The 13,986-nt window shown below is 56.5% G+C and overlaps 1 protein-coding gene across 5 annotated transcripts in view; it reads left to right on the plus strand.

Moving 5' to 3' along the window:
• CARM1 (coactivator associated arginine methyltransferase 1) overlaps positions 1–13,986 on the plus strand; it is a 43,522-nt gene that overhangs the window by 4,691 nt on the left and 24,845 nt on the right. Inside the window, exon 1 of one of the 5 annotated variants that reach the window (XM_059888568.1) lies at positions 65–235. The exons of 3 other annotated variants lie outside the window; for them this stretch is intronic. In XM_059888568.1, coding sequence (XP_059744551.1) covers positions 172–235 — 64 coding nt within the window. In that variant the 5' untranslated portion in view covers positions 65–171. Of the gene's footprint in view, positions 1–64; positions 236–5,675; positions 5,796–13,986 lie in introns of those variants that run through there. One more of the 5 variants, XM_059888569.1, reaches the window with a different exon arrangement.

Consider the following 13,986-nt stretch of genomic DNA (forward strand, 5'->3'; position numbering starts at 1 on the left):
CCCTGGAGGAGGAAATGGCAACTGACTCCAGTGTTCTTGCCTAGGAAATCCCATGGACAGAGGAGCCTGGAGGGCTACGGTCCATGGGGTCGCAAAGAGTTACACATGACTTCGCAGCTGAACACCAAGAGCAACCAGGACATACAGGAGGACATGTAGCTATATTCCTTGATGTTCACATCCTCCGTGTGGGAAAGAGGACAGTTGTGGAAGGCTCTGGCTCAGTCACCCTGCGGTGAATGGTGACCCTTCCCCACCCCACTCTCTTTTTTTGGTTTTGTGACATCTTAGTTCCACAACCAGGAATCGAACCCCTGCCCCCAGCAGTGAAAGCGCAGAGTCCTCCAACCGCTGGACCTCCAGGGAATTCCCTCCCCACCCCTTCTTGCCACTTGATGTCACCCTGGCTCACGTCCATGGCATTGGCTAAGTGGCAGCTCCCATAACTGGACCACTTTCCCCAGGCAGAGGTGCGTCTTCCTGGGCCTTGAGGAAGCTTTGGCACGGGCCCTGGCGTTCCTGGATGCAGTCTTCCCACGCCCAACTTGCCGGGAGGCAGCTCCTTGAGAAGCCCGTCGTGAGGTGGCTGAGGCCGTGAGCAGAACAGACTCAGTTCCTCAGGCCCGTGGTGGCCTTCCTGGAGATGACAGGGCTGCTTTTCTCTCGGTTCTCTGGCTCTCCCAGCCCCATTGGCTAGGAAGGGACATACAGCAGGGCTGTCTCTGATGGGCTAGATTTCAGTTTGTGGGGGGACCTGCCAGGGGCTGGAAACCCTAGAGAAAACCCCTCTGTGAAAGCAAGCTGCAGGTTCCAGAATCAGGAACCCTGTGACTTCCTTCACGCGCGCTCCTGGTAGCCCCCACCCCCGACAGCTGGGGGCAGTTGGGGTGCTGAGATTGTGGAAAAGTGGTCCTGTGTGCAGCCTTTAGGACATGCAGTGTCCAGCCTGGGGGACAAAGGTAGTCACATCAGAAGGCATTTACATTTTCAGCGGTGCCTGCCGGTTGCTACTGACTGCCGTCACTTATTGAGCACTTTCTGTGTGCCAGGCATGGACAGACCCCCGTGCTTTAACTTTGGAGGCACTGGGGAAAGGCTGGTAGTATAAGGCAGGGCCTGTGGGCCAGTGGCCAACTTTTTAAGCAGTCAGAGCTAAGGGAGGTTTGTACATTTTTGAAGTGTTGATTAAAAGGAGAAAACCCAAGGAAAAATATTTAACGAAGACCATAGAGTCCTGCCAAAACCTAAGATATTTACCTACCAGTCCTTCACAGGAAAAGCTTGCAGACCCCAGGGATAAGTGAATGAAACAGGCAGGAGGAGGGGTAACTTGGGAACTCAGCCCCAGCCAGGGTCGGTAGATCTTGCGAAGCTTGCTGCTGCTGCTAAATCACTTCAGTCGTGTCCGACTCTGTGTGACCCCATAGATGGCAGCCCACCAGATTCCCCGTCCCTGGGATTCTCCAGGCAAGAACACTGGAGTGAGTTGCCATTTCCTTCTCCAATGCGTGAAAGTGAAAAGTGAAAGGGAAGTCGCTCAGTCGTGTCCTTGCGCAGCTTAAGAGAAGCCAAAAAGCCCTTCTCTGTGTAGGTCTGTTTGTTTTGATTGTAAAGTGTCCTGATTGATCAGGCCATATAGAGTATGCTTTCTGGACCGTGTGGGCCCATGTGGGCCAGTTAGCCTGACAGGTATGACCCTTCTGTGTGTTACCACTGGGCCTTAGAATAGTTCTGGGAGGTCAGGTACACACCTACCATACTGTTGTTGGAAGAGCAGGGGTGAAAGGGTTATCCCGGCTGGCAGACAGCAGAGCTGGCTGTTGGATGCTTTGCTCCCTGCAAAGTGGTTCAGTGGAACTGGGTGGTCAGGATTCAGTTTATCCATGCATTAACAGAGACCTAGAGTAGGGGTGGCTTAACCAAGCCGGCAGTTCATTTCTCGTGCTCTGGTCCTGAAGCTTTGGAAGCTGGAGACCAGGGCTGGTGTGGAAGTTCTGCTCGAGGAAGTCCTCAGACCCAGGTCCTTCTAGCTAACCCTGTTCCCACATTCCCAGGGTCGAGTCTTGTCATCATGACTCAGTATTGCAGCAGGAGTCCAGCTATTACACCTGGTTTCCAGACAGCAGGATCAAGGAAGGGGCAAAGGGTTCCAAGAGCATTGCCAGGTGTCTGTTCGGGAAGGTTCCCAGAAGCTGGCCCTGGTTGCTTCTGCTTGCATCCCATTGGCTAGGATGCAGTCACATGGCCACTGCTAGCTGCAAGGGGGCCTGGGAAATGTAGTCTTTAGTTAGAGGGACCCTGTCCTCAGCTCATTTCCGGGTTTCTCTTTCAGTGGGAGAAAGGGAGAACAGGTACTGGGAGATAGTCACCTTGGCCATAGTAGGTAGGATGTGGATGTAGCCACCATAATTGGGCAGAATACTCCTGGTTTATGGAAAGATACTCATTGAGGTGGGAACAGCAGCCTGGTGTGAGCAGAATGGAGGGACTAAAGATGGGTAACAAGGTTGGGTCCAGGTCACGTCTCCCAAATGACAGGGCCTTTTCCTATATGTGGTCAGGAGTGCCCTGCCATTTTTCACGGGGGCCTAACATGATAAGGATGGTATTTCTGAAAACTCTTCTGGCAGCAGGTAGCAAGGAGAGAAGCCGCAGAAGCTTGCAGGGAATGCAACAGAAATGTAATCACATGGTTTCAGTTTAGTCTGCCCCTGAAGCGCTTTAGAGGCCCAGAGTCCTGTTATGGTACAAAAGCTGAATTCCGCCCCTAGGGCAAAGGGCAGATAGTCAAGGCCATGACACTCGGCCAGGGGTCGTGAGTTACCTAGCTAAAGGGTTTGCTCCACTCTGTGGTTAAAAGGAGATTCCTGATATTTTCAAAAATCGGGTGATTTCCCATCAAAATCTGGCTTGTACTTCTGAAAAATCAGTAGGGCTGCAACCCTGGGCCCTCACATCCCCAGGCTGAGTTGGATGGCAGTGCCGCCTTTAGAAGGGGCCTGTGCCCCACATGGCCAGCGCCCCTTCCCTGCTGGTGGCCACCCCATCACAGGCCCCACACCAGTAGCCATTTGCCTTCCCACTTGTAGTGTATTGTTTTTTTTGGGTGTCCATCAGGTATGGGAAAATGTCCTTAACCTTAGCCCTCGCCCTTCTTCAGCCCCCCACCCCTCCCTCTAGACAGCTGTTACCCCAGTTCAAGCTGACCTGGCTTCTAGTCCCGGGCCCTACCCACTGACTACCTCCCAAGCCCTGCCCCTCCCCTCCCTCACCTCTACCTGCACCTGTGCAGGCCCACAGGCCCTCATTGGCAATTTGGAAATATAAAAGGTCTGAAAACCTGACTTCCTGCTCATTTGGCAGCAAGAGCTAACCTGACCCAAACTCAGGCAAAACCCCAGCCCTAAGTTGCCACATGGGGCTTTTTATACTCTCTGGTATCCAGTTGAGAATGACTGTTCCCACTTAGGGCTTCCCAGGGGCACAGTAGTAAAGAATCCGCCTGCCAAGCAGGAGACACAGGTTCGATCACCAGGTAGGGAAGATCCCCTGGGGAAGGAAATCCCACTCCAATATTCTTGCCTGGAGAATCCTGTGAACAGAGAAGCCTGGCAGGCTACAGTCCACAGGGTCGCAAAGAGTCAAGCACAACTGAGCACTGCACATTCCCACGTTTGGCTGCAAAACGGTGCTTGGTTACAGCTGTTGCCTATGCTCTACTAGGGATAATTCATGCTGTCTGTACCTTGTTACCTTTTTTCAGATGTGAGCAGTTTGTAATCTGAAACTCACTGAGCCCAACATGTTTCAGGCCGTGTCTAAGGGCCTGGCGTGGCACATCTGTTGGGGTGATTGGGCCCGTACGTGAGATCACGGGTGGAAAGTTGTCCACACCATGAGCAGCACCTGGCGAGCAAGCGCAGGCGTTAGGTGTGGGGGTCTGGATGAGGTGGGTGGGCAGGGCTTTTTGACACAAGGAGGAGTGTGGTGTGAACTTCGGATTCTGCGGTGCATTCTGAACCGGTTAGGTCTAGCAGAAGGAGGGAGGCAAGATAACTGGGCGGCAGGTGAGGCTTCTTTGCCGGGGAGCCTGGGGAGGCAGGCACCACCTGAGGAGGTGGTGAGTTTGCTAGGATGTCGGGAGAAATACCCATCCCAGGTGGGAGAGCGGGAGGGCTAGACTTGGGCTGGATTTGGCTGCTTCTGTGGAGAGTGGAGGCTGGCAGGGGCTTCAGGCAGCTCATAGTGGAGGCTCTTAACCTGAAATCCTAGGATGGTCCTGGTGGGTCAGTGGGTGTCCCATGATCTTACAGCCCCTTAAAGTTGCATGCGGTTTGCATAAGGGTAGACGGACAAGAGTCGGTGGCTAGGACCTTGGAGGAGCCTCCTTGATTTCAGAAAAGGGGTGGCAGCACCTCTCTGGAGGGAACATTTGTAAAGCACTTATTAGCTCCATGTGCTTCCGGTGACCTGGGGCCATGGAGCGGCTCTTGGTTCTCCGTGCTTCTTTCGAGGGAGAGGCTCCTTTGCTTTTGATCCCCCTCAGAGGGATCTGTGACCCGAGAAAGGCTGGTGGCCACGGAGGACAGCAGCAGATTGCGGAGTGAAGCAGTCAGTGGGGGCCACGTGTATCTGTGTCCTCTCCAGGAGAATGACTATGAATGGCAGGAGTGCCAAGAGGACATTACTGGATTTCTGAGCAGGAAGGGCTGCCCACTTTGGGTACTGGAGTTGGGGAGGGGCCCAAGCAGATGACAAGTCTGGGGAGGGCCTGGTAGTAGAGGCTGGTGGGGAGAGTGGGGGGAGACCTTACCTGGGATGGCAGGGCCCACCAACAGTTCTGTGAAAATAGGGAGACTTGAATTTTCATACTTTCAATCAGAAGCACACATTCAGAGTGACCTTGCTGTCTCTTTATTGTAGTCATTACCATTTGTCTAACTTTATTTATTAATTTTAAATGTTATTTCTCCCACCAAACTTCTGATGACAATTGCAGTGTGTTAGCTATCTATCATGTAACCAAAAGTAGTTAATGAATTATTGGCTGCCCTGGGTCTTCGTTGCCATGCACACACCTCTGTTGCAGTAAGGTGGGGACTGCTCCCTAGCTGCAGTGCTCGGGCTTCTCGTTGCGGTGCCTCTTGTTGCAGAGCAGGCATGGACTCTCGGGCACTCAGGCTCAGTAATAGTCGTGCAGGATCAGTTGCCCTGTGGCATTTGGGATCTTAGTTCCCAGACCAGGGATAGAACTCGTGTGCCCTGCATTGGCAGGCAGATTCTTAACCATTGTACCACTGGGGAAGTTCTTTAAACAGCAAAGGTTACTGAGCATCCATTGCATGCCAGGTACTGTTTGAGGAGCTGGGATTAAGCACGTGGGTCCACACTTGGAGGTCTTGTGGGGTGGGAGTATGTGTGACAAGCGCTGTCTCAGCAATCTCCCACAGTGGCCAGTGCCTTGAAGGTAAACCCGGCTGAGGCTTGAGAATGCTGGGGAAGGGGCTGCTCGAAGTGGGGGTGAGTGGGAGGTACAGGTTGGTCAGGGATGGTCACCGCTCAGAGTGGGGCATTAAAGCTGCCAAGGGAAGTGCATTAGCATGACCCAGACTCTATGCCTGTTTCCTCAGCTGTGAAATGGGGATCTTGGTAGCATCTGCCTTGGAGAGTTGTGAGCTGTGAGCTGATAGAAGGTGCTTGAAGTAGTGTCTGCTACTCAGGCAGGCAGACCTGGGGAGTGAGCCTGTGGGCCTGCATGGCCAAGAGCAGCCCATGGCCAGTGTGGCTGGAGCAGTGTGAGTATGGGGAGGGGTGGGTCCCAGCCAGGGCCTTGGCCTTTACGCCCAGGGTGTTGGGAAGGGAAGTGACACCCAAGGTGGTGTCTGGGTTCAAGCCCTCCCCCATCCCTTAGTTTTCTGCCCCATCCTTTCCTAGCAGAGCAATCCTGGGCGAATGACTCAGCCTCCCGGATATCTCAGCTTTCTTGTTGTTGAGGGGGGTTTCACTGAGGGGTTTGGCTGGTGGTGGGTGGTCACCTGTGCCCGGACTCCAGGCCCTGTACACATCAGACGCCACCCCTGCCCCCATTCTGGTCTTGGGGAGCAGAAAGAAGGCGGATGAGGAACCCCTTCTCCCTGCTTGGGGAGGGGCCGGAGTGTGGCCTGGGAACCAACCTGAAGAGAATGGGGCAGGAGGCCGCCAGCCTGACAGAGCTGAGGTGGGAAGGAGGGGATCTGGGCGCAGGAGCCACGGGCTTGGCTGCGGCGGGGCCGGCTCTGGGGCAGCTGGGGTCTGTGTCTCTGGGCCATTCCTGCTCTCCTGGTCAGCCAGGCCAAGGGACAGGCCTGCTTTGCATTCCTGGGCTGGAATGCTCACCCTTCCCCCTCCTGGTCTGCAGCAGCTCTCATGGGTCAGAGGCATCTGGAGGTCATGATTAGCATAGGCCACAGAGTCTCCTCTGACTTGACCTCATAACCCCAGGCAAATGACCCTCCTTCTCAGTTGTTCCCTCCTAGAGTGGAGAGTGGTTTTGGGGGCTGGTGGGCTACAGTCCGTGGGGTCGCCAAGAGTCAGACACGACTGAGCGACTGAGCATGTGCACACACAGATTTGCCCCACATATACAGCAGGTGAATAACATGGTATAAGGGATAACTGGTCTCCTAAGCCTGCCGTGTGGTCTGGAAGAGACATGTCCCAGGCAGAGATGATCCTGAAACCCCCAGATGGGTATGGGGCAGTTGGGAAGGCCTTGGAGATCCTGCCAAAGCCCTTCCTGGTTCCACACGGCTCGCTTCGTGTGTTCACCCTTCTGTCTGCTCACTTCCGGGACTTGCTGGGAAAGCGTCAGGATTCAGGGTCCCAGGAACACAGCAGGGCGGGGCTGCTGGCACCCTTTATGTCTGCTCCGAGAAGCCGTGGCACCTTTTGGTTTAAGATCCCCGAGTCCCTGACTTCCCCCACACCCACCTCTTTTGTTCTCTGCAAGCCAGTTATTGAAGGAAATTGAGGCCAGGCTTCACCCAGGCCTGCAGGAGTTAGATATGGAGGCCCTGTGGGCCTCAGGCGTCTCCTGTGGGGGTTGTGCTTTAGATCACTGGCTTTAATTGTTTAATCAACACGCACAGATGCCCGGGCCTAAGGTGCACTTGACGTGGTGTGCACCCCAGTAACTGCCACCCAAAGTCAGACCTAGAACTTGGCCTGCAGCCTCTGGGTGGGTTTGGTTTGGTTGGCAGGGTATTCTTGAAAACTGGTCGAGATGGGTGTGTGTGTCTGGGGGTACTCTGTCTCCTCCCCTCCTCCACTCTTCACAGAATAAGGGGAGAAACTCTTTCACTCCCTCTTTTTGTCTGTCTCTTTCGGTTGATTCATCACCCACAGCTTTGGTGAGAGCGGGTCTGAGCTGTTTTCTTTAAGACTGTTGGGCGGATTTGCTCCCCCGCTAATTGTGTTCCCGTGGCTGGCGTTCGTCTTGGCTGCATGTGATACTCACGTAACGGTTTTGTGTATAGAAACCTGCCTGACAACACAGGAGCTGGTGAGAGTCCAGCTGCAGGGACCCCGGCAGATCTGAGCTCTAATGAAAAAGGAATGCTCCGTCATCCCCCCCACAGGGGGCACGTGAATAAATGATCAAAGGCAGATTGGGGGGCCTCTTGCAGATCCAAACGGGGCATTCCAGAGAGCTAGCCACATTTTTCGCTGAGCTGGAGGGGAGGGCAAAGGCAGGCTGGGGCTTCCAGCCTTCTGTCGTGTCCCAGAAGCCCCCTCCGCAGAGCCTGTCTGGTCCACACCGAATGTGTGACTGGAGGTTGGCATCCCTAGTGTTGCGTGAGTCTCAGGTTGGAGATGCTGGCTGTTTGCCTGGCCTCAGTGCCCCTCCACCCCCACCCCAGTGCCCTGCTTATCGCCGCTTTGAGGCCCTACCACGGCTGTTGTGGGCTGAGCAGCTGGTGGGCGCCGTGCCAGGCTTTCTACGTTCATTGACTCGCCTGGCCATCAGAGCAGCCCCTTGGGGAGCCACCCTCTTCCTAAGAGGGGAAACTGAGGCACTTGGTGGTGGCTGGCTGTTGGGTGCCAACCCGGCTTTGGCCCTGACGTCTCCCTGGGGGTGCTGGTGAAAGTCAGTGCCCTAGAGGAGAGGCAGACCTGGCCCTTGGGGTGTGTGTCAAGGAAGTGGCCCTGGTGGATTCTTCTGGAGCCCAAAGCCAGTCTTTCCTCATTCCTGTCTTGTTGCCGATTCCATCGTGGGTCAGGCAGGCTCTGTCCCCACTGGCCTGGGCCACATCTGGAATCACAACTGGCGAGGCAGCTGCTGGCAGAAAGGGGCCCTCCTCCAGACTCACACATCCGGTTCTCCGGTTCTCCGAGCCCAGAGGCAGGGCCAGAGGGGCTCCTGGAGGGCCAGGGGCCTGGCGGAGGCCCTTCTAGCAGCCACGCGGCCCCAGGACATCCTGTGTTACCTCTGGGCCAGTGGACTAAGTGTTCTTCTCTTTGTCATGAGCCCTCCACCAGGACTGCAGGTGGGCCTCAGCCCCCTAGCTGGTTTCCTGCATCACTTCTCCACCGAGGCTCCTCTGCCCTGTCCTCCAGCCTCTTCCGGTTTGGCCTCCCTGGAGTCACCCTGGGCTGAGGGCTGAGGTCCCTCAGCTGGCTGGAGGAGGAACACGTTAGCATTCCCCAGACACTGACTGGCTTGGCTTCCTGTGCTGAGCACACGGTCCCCGGCAGCTGTGGGAACCAGTGTGTGGGGTGTCCCAGCTGCTCTGAGGGTGGGTCCCCCTGCTGCCCTTGACAGGCTTCCCCTATGCGCCTCAGTCCTCATGAGGCACTGCCCGCCAAGTTCCTGCGGTCACAGGTGGTGGACACCTTCATGACCCCTCTCAGCCCTTGGAGTCTGGCTCTGTTGTGAGCCTGTAGTGGGGACTCTAGGGGATGGTGCCTGTCAGCTGTGGTCAACCAGCTAGGCCTGGCTCTGCGAGGCCCAGGGCCCACATCCTTCCCTGGACCCTGAGCATGGTCCCCACAGCCTCCTAGGCCCAACTTGCCTCCCAGAGACTGGGGTGGGGTGCAGCTGTCTTTCATGAGCAGCCAGGTCCCCAGGCTGGGCCGCTTCAAGCATGTCAGTTCTCTGGGCCTCAGTTTCCCCTCTTGAACTTGAGCTCAGTGAGGAAGGTGGTGGTTGGGAGCATTAGCTGAGGCCCTGACTTGCATTAGGTGTCTGCCTGGTACCATGTACAGCAACTGCTTCAAAGTCCCAGCCAAAGAAGAAAGGCTCGGTGCTAGAGGCCGACAGCACAGCCCCTGGAGTTAGGGGCTGGGGCTAATGGGTTTGTTGCCTCCCCCCACCCCTAATTGTCCTCTAAGCCCCCCTGGTTTCAGGAGCCAAGGAACCGTGCACAGCTGCTGTTCCTTTTGTAGCTCACAAAGCCCCGGGCTGCCGGGCTGCCGGCTGATTAGCATGGATGGGGAGATATTTGCATGTAATGGCTCCCGCCCAGTCAGAGCCCCAGTAGTCTTTTCAGAAAAGCCAAGCCCTTTCTTTGTCTGGGGCTTCTTCTCTTGGAGTTGCCCTTCCACACACCCCTCAATTAGACTCATTTTTGGGGTCCCTCCAGACCAGACCTACAGGACCACAAGCCTCCAATCCCTAAAGGCAAATACCATCCGCCACCCCACCCCTAGCTCCCATGAACCACCCTTTGAACGGGGTCCCTGCTGACTCCCAGAAGCCAGTGCTGTCTTAGGAGGTTTGGGGGACTCTGGTGTGGAGCCTCTTCTTCAGCCTGTGGTCAGCCCCATGGTGGCTTGGAGAAGGCGGGTGGCAAGGGGTGGGCCAGCAGTGATGGCTGGCTATTGTTATTGTGAAGTATTGTCACAGGGATGAAGGCTAATAAGCAGACACCAGGAACCGCCCACCCCCACCTGGAGAGAGAAACAAGTGTTGCCTGTAGAGCCCAGGGCCCCTATCTTGTCTCCTCCCAGCGAGATAACCCTCGTGGTCAGCCAACTCTGGTGGTCAGCCTTCGGGGCGCCTTTGATGTGGCCGAAGGTCCCACACCTAAAGTCAAGACCTTCCCAAGCACAGCGTGAAGCCGGCAGCTCTCAGCCTCAGCCGATGGCTGCTTCAGGTCGGAGTGGCATGCGCCGAGCCTGGTCTGGGTACCCGGTAGGGTTGAGTCAGTGGCCAGGTGCCTGGTCTGGGCCCAGCGTGGCCTTGTGTCCAAGATTCTCTCTGAGAGTCCTCCTTTCCCGTCTTTGCCTCTGGTCAGAGGGCCTGGGGATGTGGGGCTCCAGCTAGATGTTGTGTGCCCGGAACACCTGCTGTGTGCTGTGGTCTTGGGCTGGGCGCTGGGTGTTAGTCCTTGTGCCAGTGCTGATCGACGCGCTGTTTTTCAAGACCTGAAAGCTTGGAGGGCTGGAGGGTGGAGTCCAGGTGGTTCAAACCTGGGTCTGGAGTTCTGGGATTTGCACCGCTGTGTGGCCTCCTCAGCAGGTGGAGAGGGACTTGCCCTGGGCTTCCAGGTCTCAAGAGGCCTCCAGCACCCTGGCTTGGCCCAGCCCTCTGCCCTTCCTCCGTCACACCCACTCAGGGGAGGGCAGTGCGGGGTGCTGGCCCACCAGCTGAGAAGCCAGTGTCCTCTATCCTTTAGCCCTAGTGGAACTGGGTTCACAGGACCTGAGGCGGGGCGGGGGGGGGGGACCGGTGTGTGTGTGTGTCTGTGTGTGTGTCTTGAAAAAGTACACCTCCCTTCCAGAGGCATGTGTGTGTGTGTCTGTGTGTGTGTCTGTGTGTCTGTGTCTGTTGAAAAAGTACACCTCCCTTCCAGAGGCAGCCCCAGAAGTCATTTCGTGGTGTTTCTTTCTAGACAGGCCTTCCCCGTGCCAGCTCGCCCTGCTCATTTTTACGCCCATGGCGCGTGTATTTTACACCGTGTATCCCTAACAGTGTGGCTTGGTCATCTTAACATGGCAGCATCTATGGATTGAAGTCTGTGTCTTTCCTAGGCCCTCCTTTCCTTCACTCGTTCTGTAGGTACGTTGGTTTTTTGCTGTTTTGAACAGTCCTGTATTTAAGTGCATCTTCACAGACATTTAAAAGTAGAGCTATAGGATAAGGCCCTGCAAGGGAACTTGTAGGTTAGAAGTCTTTGATCATGTGTGCTGGGAAGAGACACTCAGACAGGGGCTGCCCTGGGGCGCGGGGGGCTCTGGGTCCCTACGGGGAGGGGCTGGGATTCACCCAGGCCAAGGTCAGGCCCAGGAGCCCACGGTGACCTCACACTCCTCAAATACCCCGGGGCTGGGCGGTGTGGCAGCAGCTGCTCCAAGCGTCTCCGAGGACAGCACTGGAGCAGCCGGCTTAGGTTACAGCCAGAGAGGGAGGCGAGGCCGGGCTAGGATTCCCAGAACCGTGGTGGTTCCTGATCATGAAGTGCTTAGTACACTCATACTGCCCTGCCCTGTTATCTCGGGGAATCCTCACAGCAGAGAGGGTTTTTTTTTAATTAATTAAAAAATTAATTTGTTTGTTTTTGGTTGCACTAGGTCTTCGTTGCTGTGTGTGGGTTTTCTCTAGTTCGGGTGAGTGAGGCTTCTCCGCGTGGTGGCTTCTCTTGTTGCGGAGCACGGGCTCCAGGCGCACAGGCTTTAGTATTAGCAGCTCACGGGCTCCTGAGCGCGGACTCTGTAGTTGTGGTACGAGAGCTTAGCTGCTCTGCCGCGTGTTGGATCTTCCCAGACCAGGGATCAAACCTGTGTCTCCTGCATTGGCAGGCCAATTCCCATCCATTGTACCATCAGGGAAGTCCTAGGAAGGGTTTTATGTTGACATTATCCCCATTGCAGCCCCATTGCACAGATGAGGTTCCTGAGGTTGAGGGTGAAGGCAGGTGGTGGGGCTGTCTGCCAGGCCCTCCCTGTGGGCTGTGCCATGATCCCCAATGGACAGATGAGGAAATGAGGCCCGAGGTCACATCTAGAGGGCGGCCCGTTAGGCCCTGAACTTAGGTCTTCCTGGATGTCCATTTATTTACTTGGCTCCCTGGGGTCTTAGCTGTCCATGTGGAATCTTCTGTCTTCATTGTGGAATGTGAACTCTTAGTTGCAGGGATCTAGTGCCCTGACCAGGGATTGAACCTTGGTTCCCTGCACTGGGAGCTGGTATCTTAGCCATTGGACCACCAGAGAAGTCCCTCGATGCCCCCATTTAAACCACTGTCCTCTTGGCCTTGCCCCCACTGGGGAGGTGGGGCAGAGGGGCCTGGTGCCTGTGGGAGATGGGAGGCTCTTGGAGGACAAGCCCTGTACCCTCATGCGGTCTGGCTTGGCTTGGATGTTGCTGCTGCCCTGAGGCAGCCCATGATCCGTGCTGCACAGGGCATCGTGGGTATCAGCCCCCTGAGTTCCCTCCAGCCCCTCTTACCCTGCCTTCTCCCTGGGGAGCACGGGAAGGCAGGGCCCAGCCGGCTTGTTCACCGCCGTGCCCTCATGCCCACAGTTGGCACTGCGCAGGCTACAGGCTAAGCTGCCCAGCAAGCCAGCCGACAGCCCTGAGCAGAGGGGGAGGCCGCTGGGTGGGCCGTGGAGAGCACTGATTGCTGTGCCTTGTTCTCCTCTTCACCCGACTCTCCTCTCTCCTGTGCAGTGTTTTTCCTCTGGAAGGTGAAAGCCTGTGTTTTATTTGGCAGTAGGAGGCGATTTCATAAAAGACCTCACATTCGGACAGGCATCTCCCCCCCTCTCCCAAGTCTGCCAAGATAAATAGCTTTAATTATTCCTCGCTTGTGGCTGTAATAGTTTTCCCGCTAGAGAGGCAGGGACTTGAAATGTGGCCCTTTTGTGTGTGGGTTGCTCCCTTCCACCAGCTGGCGGCTGCTTTTCCGTCTCGCTTTTCTGTTCCCCAGGAGGCAGAGAGCGCCCCTCATTCTCACACCAGGACAGACGGTTCTGTGGGAGGAGAAGCTTGGCTCCCGGCATTTATTCCCATTCTGCTGGGCCCCTCTGACACAAGTCTGTCCAGCATGAAGGGCTCAAGGCCCCCTGCTTGTTCCAGAGCAGAGGGGAAGGGGGGACAAGGACAGGGGTTACCAGAGGGCTGCCCGGCGCCTTCCCCAGGCCACACGTGCCCTTGGCCTGGGCAGCTGGACCCCCCATTCTGGCTGCCTTCTGCACGTAGGGAAGTGGCCGGGCCTCTGTGACCCCAGGCCTGGGGGCGGCCGCGCAGGTCAGCATCCTCAGATGCTGGGGGGGTGCTTGGCCAGCCACGTGCAGAGCCCTGGGTTCAGCTTGTCCAGGAAGTGCTGGAGAACCTTCCTGGTCCCCTGGAAGAGGTGACAGGGACACAGGGAAAGAGAGGCAGGGTGCCTGGGAAGAGTCAAGGGACCACGAAGGCTGGGGAGAAGGCCTTGTTTCTGCCTGTGGTCTGGGAGGTGGTAAGATCAGCATGGCCCCGTGGGGAGATGGAGGGGTGTGCCAAGCCATCCATGTTAGCAGGGCCTGGCAAGCCCCATAAGGAGTTTGACTTTGTTCCAGAAGGTTCTGGGGAACCACGGAGGAGTGTGGGCAAGAGAGAGACCACAGCAAGCCGGCTGCATTGGACGCTGTGACTGGGACATGCCTGGAGGCTCAGCACGTCCCCGGGTCATCTGGTCAGTGCCCTTGAGGCCACCAGCTTCTTTGAGGCCTATCTGAGTGCCAGGCCCCGGATTAGGCCCAGGAGTGAGGGTGGGGAGTAGGGCGTTTCCTTCAGGCCTGGGGCAAGGGAGCCCCCGTGCCTCAGTGTCCCTGCCCTATTCGGCTGCTCCAGGTTCCATGGTGCTATCCAAGGAGCCAACAAGAAGGGGCCTCAGGGTGGTGCTGTGCTGGGCATGGAGGAGGCAGCTTGTCCGCGAGAGCTGCTTGCTTCCCAGTCTCCATCCTCTTCTGCCTGGCTGGCAGACCTCCAGCCCTGCCCTCTCCTGGCACGGGGTCCCTTTGGGTGGT

Source organism: Bos taurus, chromosome 7 (genome assembly GCF_002263795.3).
Source record: "Bos taurus isolate L1 Dominette 01449 registration number 42190680 breed Hereford chromosome 7, ARS-UCD2.0, whole genome shotgun sequence".
Lineage (NCBI taxonomy): Eukaryota > Metazoa > Chordata > Mammalia > Artiodactyla > Bovidae > Bos > Bos taurus.